Source organism: Microtus ochrogaster, unplaced genomic scaffold, assembly GCF_000317375.1.
Source record: "Microtus ochrogaster isolate Prairie Vole_2 unplaced genomic scaffold, MicOch1.0 UNK16, whole genome shotgun sequence".
NCBI lineage: Eukaryota > Metazoa > Chordata > Mammalia > Rodentia > Cricetidae > Microtus > Microtus ochrogaster.
Window position 1 is genome coordinate 536,922 of NW_004949114.1, and position 6,108 is coordinate 543,029.

General features: G+C 44.1%; 1 protein-coding gene across 2 annotated transcripts in view; it reads right to left on the reverse strand.

Annotated features, from left to right (window-relative positions):
* Positions 1-361: 361 nt before the first annotated feature.
* The window catches only part of Znf3 (zinc finger protein 3), a 14,714-nt gene continuing 8,967 nt past the window's right edge, over positions 362-6,108 (reverse strand). For both annotated transcript variants that reach the window (XM_013353827.2, XM_005367069.3), the window contains exon 5: positions 362-4,535. In XM_013353827.2, coding sequence (XP_013209281.1) covers positions 3,466-4,535 — 1,070 coding nt within the window. In that variant the 3' untranslated portion in view covers positions 362-3,465. The remainder of the gene's footprint in view (positions 4,536-6,108) is intronic.

Below are 6,108 nucleotides of genomic sequence, written 5' to 3' on the forward strand. Positions count from 1 at the left end.
GCCGGGCGGTGGTGGCACACGCCTTTAATCCCAGCACTCGGGAGGCAGAGGCAGGCGGATCTCTGTGAGTTCGAGACCAGCCTGGTCTACAAGAACTAGTTCCAGGGCAGGCTCCAAAACCACAGAGAAACCCTGCCTCAAAAAACCAAAAAATAAATAAATAAAATAAAATAAAATAAAAGACTCAATTGTCTAAGCAATTTACAATAAAAATATCTGTGGAGAGCTTTTTAAAACTCTTTTTAACTGGATATGACAAATTAATTCCAGAATTTAAAAAGGTTGCAACAGAATTTAGTTTAAGGATAGACTGGGCTCCATAACAAGATACCACCTAAAGCACAAACCAAAGCAAAATAACTTTTTCCTCTTCTTTTCATTTTGTATTGTTTGCTAAAAGAGAAACAATTCAATAAGAAGCTTATCATCACTTCATGGTTCATCCTGTTACTGAAAAGTGCACGTGAACCTGGGCTCTGTGCTGTTAGAAACTTGATTACATAGCATATTTTCCCAGTATCATCTGAATGGGATCTCAGAGATGTCACTGGAGATGGAAGGATTCAAAAACAGATCCTAAGCAGGTGTGACAGCATATGCTTGTGATCCCAGCACTTGGGAGATAGACACAGGAAGGTCAGCTCAAGGTCAGTCCTGGCTCAAAAACCATAGAAGTAAAATAAAATAAAAACTCCTGAATCAGAGAGATGGCTCCACAGGTAGAGGCACTTGCCCTTGTCAGGCCTGGTGACCTCGGCTTCATCCCTGGGACCCACAGTGCAGAAAAGCCAACTCCTCCAAGTTGACTTCTGACCTCCATATGCATGCCATGGCACATGTATGCATGCATGAACACACACCAAAAATAAATGCAAAAAAAAAAATGCTGGGTTGAGGTACTTAGTTCTTGCCCAGCATGAAAGGGACGCTGGATTTGATCCCCAGAAAAGGTGGCGATCAAAACAAACTTCTTTTGCTATGAATAAAAATGTTCACCATGACAGACATAGTGATGCACACCTTTAATCCCAGCAATCAGAAGGAAGAGGCAGGCAGATCTTAGTGAGTTCAAGGCCAGCCAGGTTTATAGAGCAAGTTCCAGGACAGTCAGAATTACACAAACAAACTCTGTCTCAAAAATAGCAAAAGAAAAATTGTTCTTCAAAGTTTTGTTTGATAAAGAATTACGTGCTGCTTGAAAAGGCAGAACTAGAAGCTGATTGTATAACTGGCAAGGAGGCAGACTCGGCTCAGCTTAATTCCCAGTAGAAAGACAAACAATGGAATGTTCTCCTTACTAACTTGTCCAAGCTGGCCTTAACCTCATTTATAGTGCAGGAAGGCCTGGAACTTGGGATCCTCTTCTATCAGCCCCCCAAGTAGTTGACATTAGAGACCTGAACCACTAGGCCTGGAAATGTCAAAGGAGCCAAAGATGATCAGTTTCAAAAACTTGTGAAATTAAAGACACATATTAGATGACCCGATACAATATTCTACCAACAAAAAAAAGTGAGTTCGTGGGTTTTTTTTTTTTTTTTCAAAGACAGGGTTTCTCTCTGTGTAGCCTTAGCTGTCCTAGAACTAGCTTTGTAGACCAGGTTTGTTAAACTCACAGAGATCCACCTGCCTCTGCCTCCCAAGTGCTGGGAGTTCACAGCCATCTTAATGCTAACCTCTTCATCCCATTCCCAGCCTGCCGTTCTCCATAGCCATATCTTTCTACAAACACCAAACCAAGACAGAGAAATATGCTCCTTGCTCCAAAAGAGCCAAGTACACTTTTAGTTTTTGTCGTCAGTCTTAGACATTGTATCACACAAAATGACTACAGCTCATGAAATTCTGATTTGTTGTGAAGATGGGAGTAGCTGCATATGTTTATATAGTCTACAAGAGTTTGAGAGAGCTGTGTCGGACAAGAAAAATCTCAGGTTTATGACCAAAGGTGGTTATCAAAGTTTACTTTTGGGTTCCATTTATGGTTTCTGTGCTATTTTAACTGACATAACTTTGATTCCTATACAAACACACACTCCATCTCCTCTTCTGAAAGACTATTCTGTTTAATGGTACATTTCTTATAAGCTACAGGTTGAGCAGGGTTGGAAAAATATGGAAAGCCATCTGTTGGTTAGAGCACCACCCGAACCCAGCAAGGTGCCCTGCTGCCAAGCTTGGGCCTCAGTGCCCCTCTGAATTTACTGTTTGTGTACTCTCAAGTAGCTGAAGTCAGATGGAATCTGGAGAGGTGCAGCTGCTGAGGCCAGATGTTAGAGGTGAGAGGGCAGGACAAGCTAGGTAGATGAGCTCCCTACAGCATCCTTAATAACTAGAGGTCGACATCAAATTACCTTTCACCACAGGAATAGGAAGAAAGGGGGCAGGAGTCAGGCCAGTATTAAATGCTTCTGATCTACCGCAGGTTAGTAACTGCTCCAGTGAGATTCCTTTCAGTCAGTCCTATTACAAGGGAGGATGTGGGGTCTGCCTACAGTGTTGTGTATAGTGTTCTGTCTGCATGCATGCCTGCATGCCAAAAGAGGGCACGACATCTCATTATAGATGGTTGTGAGCCACCATGTGGTTGCTGAGAACTGAACTCAGGACCCCTGCAAGCGCAGAGTGCTTTTAATCTCTGAGCTGTTTCTCTAGCCCCCAGACGGCTCATGAAAACATGTTATCACTGCTTTAAGAGTTCCCAGGGTAGTCACTACAGACCCTTGCTGGGGTCCTTCCCACAACCTACCCCCAATAAAATGATCCCATTAGCATCAAGTTTCCTAAATTCATGAAGTCATGTACCAAAACAGCATATTCCTTGTCTAATCTCAAAACTGGATTAGTAAAAGTGGCTTGGAAATGCAGCTCCTGGGGACCTGGCATGGTTGTATATATGCCTGTAATCCCAGCACTTCAGAGGCAAAGGCAGGCAGGTCTCGCCGAGTACAAGGCCAGCCTGGTCTACACAGTGAGTTCAAGAAAAGCTAGGGCTAGACCTATCTCAAAAAAAGAAGGGGGAGGGAGAAAAAGAAATATAGCTTGTTTCCCTTTCTAGATGACCCAGAATATCCTTCCCTCTGTCTTCTGTGCTCACCAGATTGACCCCCAACTAGTGGAATCCTTGGAATTCTGTTACTAATAAATGTCCACCCCCAACTCAGAAAGAAAGGCTCTTCTGGTGTGAGAAAACTGTTTAGTGCAAACCCTTCCTTAAAAGGGGATGGCTGGTCCCCAAGCTTCCTCCCTTTCCCAGTGCTTAATCTGCTACCTGCCTCACGATTTTTCAAGACTGGTATCCACTCCTGGGAAATCCTGCTCATCACTGTGCCAGGATGTCTTTCCCAATCTGCCCCACTCTGAGTGAAAGGTTTGAGGAGGGAAACATCCTAAATTGGTGCTATTTATAAAGTAAGGCAAGAGCTCCTTAGACTCTGGAAGTGAGGGAAATGGGATATGGCTCTTTCATGTGGAGTCTCTGACGTTTAATTCAGCAGAAACCCTGAGGGAATTTCTGCTCACACCCATGACACTCAAAGGCTTCTCTCCAGTGTGAATCCTCTGATGGCGAACAAGAGCTGAGCTATACCTGAAGGCTTTCCCACACTCGCTACATTCATAGGGATTCTCCCCCGTGTGGATTCTTTGATGCTGAATAAGGCCTGAACTGTAGGTAAACTTCCCCCCACATTCCATACATTCATAGGGCTTCTCTCCAGTGTGGATTCTCTGGTGCTGATAGAGGTGTGAGCTCTGGCTGAAGGCCTTCCCACACTCATTACATTCATAGGGTTTTTCTCCAGTATGGATTCTCTGATGATGGATAAGGGTGGAACTCCGGCTGAAAGCCTTCCCACATTCGTTGCAAGCATAGGGCTTCTCACCAGTGTGGATTCTCTGATGGTGAGTAAGAGTGGAGCTCCAACTGAATGTTTTTCCACATTCATTACATTCATAAGGTTTCTCCCCAGTGTGGATCCTCTGATGTAGAATGAGAGCAGAGCTACAACTGAATGTTTTTCCACAATCTTTACATTCATAAGGTTTCTCTCCAGTGTGGATTCTCTGGTGCTGAATAAGATGTGCGCTCTGGCTGAAGGCCTTTCCACATTCACTACATTCATAGGGCTTTTCCCCAGTGTGAATTCTCTGATGTTGAATAAGGTCTGAAGTTCGATTAAAACTCTTGTTACATTCATCACACTTATGGGGTCTGTGTCCCATGGGAAACCTCTGGTGTGAAATGAGGGTGGAATTCACAGTGAAGCTGTTCCCGAACTCATTATACTTGTCATTTCTTTGTCCCATATGGGTAAGCTTTTCCTCAACTGTCGCTTGGTGGAACTCCTGTATTCTCCTATTCAGTCTTCCAACAGAGGAGTTCCCTAGCTGTCTCTTCAGACTGACTTCTTGTTCATAGGCTTCTCCAAACTTAAGACCCTGAGAAACATCCGTTTGGAACTGTCCCAACATCATCTCATGTGACCCCATGCCTTCAGAGATTACTTGGTCATTTCCAGTTTTAGATTCACAATCTAGCACAATAAAAAAAAAAAAAATTCAAGTGTCATGTTATTTGTGAGAAAAAGAATAAAAGTCAGAGAACAAGATAATCATGTGTCTGACATTTATAGTGCTAAAAGCACATGTCCCTTTGCTGGCCTGAAGAAAGGCCTTCCAGCCTGTATGTATAACTGAAGCAAAGCAGGGCAAATGGGCTAAATAACCAGAGAAGGAACAAGGGAGAAAGAATATCAGGGAGAAAAGACGTGAACCCAGAGAAAGTCAAGGATGTGCTGGGGATGGGAGGAGATAGGCTACTTTGTTGGGAATAAAAACTAGGTAAGGGAAGCTGAAGAGTTGGCTCAGAGGTTAAGAGTACTTGTTGCCCTTGCAGAGGGCACAGGCTTGAGCTCCACTGCCCACATGGAGGCTTACAGCTGTCTGTAACTGTAGTCCCAGGAGATTCAGTGCTCTCCCCCAACCTTTAGAGGCACCAGGATCACATGTGGTACACACAGACATGTAAGCAAAACATTCATACACATAAAAGAATAAAATAAAACAAACCTAGGCAAGAAAGACTTGTTACTTAATGAAGCACCAAAGTCTTCAGACGGTCAGAGGCTGTGGACGTGTCTGGGAAGATGGAGAGAAGAAAAGGAGGAGGAGGATGGTTGAAGTAATGAGTCTAAGAATGACAGGAAACTGAAGGGGGTGACATGTGTTTATTAATTGTAGCACACAGGAGGCTGAAGCAGAAAGACCATGAGTTTGAGACCAGCCTGAGCTACATAGGAGACACAATACAAAAAAGGGGAAGCCTGAGAGGTGGAGCAAGTATATAAGGAGCTTAACAGACAGCCGAAGAGAAAGGCAGGAAAAACACAAGGAGCAGAGGACAGACTAAGAAACCCCCAGGTGAGAACTAACCTGTCTGTAGTCCAACCCCATATACCACCAAAAAGACAAAACAGTTTTAGCCCAGCTCTGGGCTATAGACCAGAAGGTGATGTTATGTTGTAGACTATGTATATAAATAATCTCCATGTCTGCATTCTCATTTTCACTGTTTACCGAGTTCCTACAGGAAACTCTAGGCATGGAGGATGATTCCACTGGGTCCATGGAGTATTTTTAGTTTGTCAGTATTTTGGAAAATAGACAGACTAAATGAGGTAAGGACTCACTCAAACAGACTCCCCCCGCCAGCCCCCCAAGCCTTCTCTTTTCTTTCTTTCTTTCTTTCTTTTTTTTTTTTTTGTTTTGTTTTGTTTTTCGAGACAGGGTTTCTTCTCTTTTCTCAGACCCCTCAGTTCCCATTCCAGCCAAGAGACTGTGGCAGGACTCAGAAAGAAGAACCCACTCATAGGCACAGACATGGCCATATTAAGTGTTCCCTGAGCACAAACCTAGACCCCAGGTCTGCAGGGGACAGACCTGGGAATGTATTTGGACATCTCAACTGGCAGTTAGGAAGATACCCTGGTGCTGCTTAGAAAATATGTTCTCGGCCGGGCAGTGGTGGCGCACGCCTTTAATCCCAGCACTCGGGAGGCAGAGGCAGGCGGATCTCTGTGAGTTCGAGACCAGCCTGGTCTACAAGAG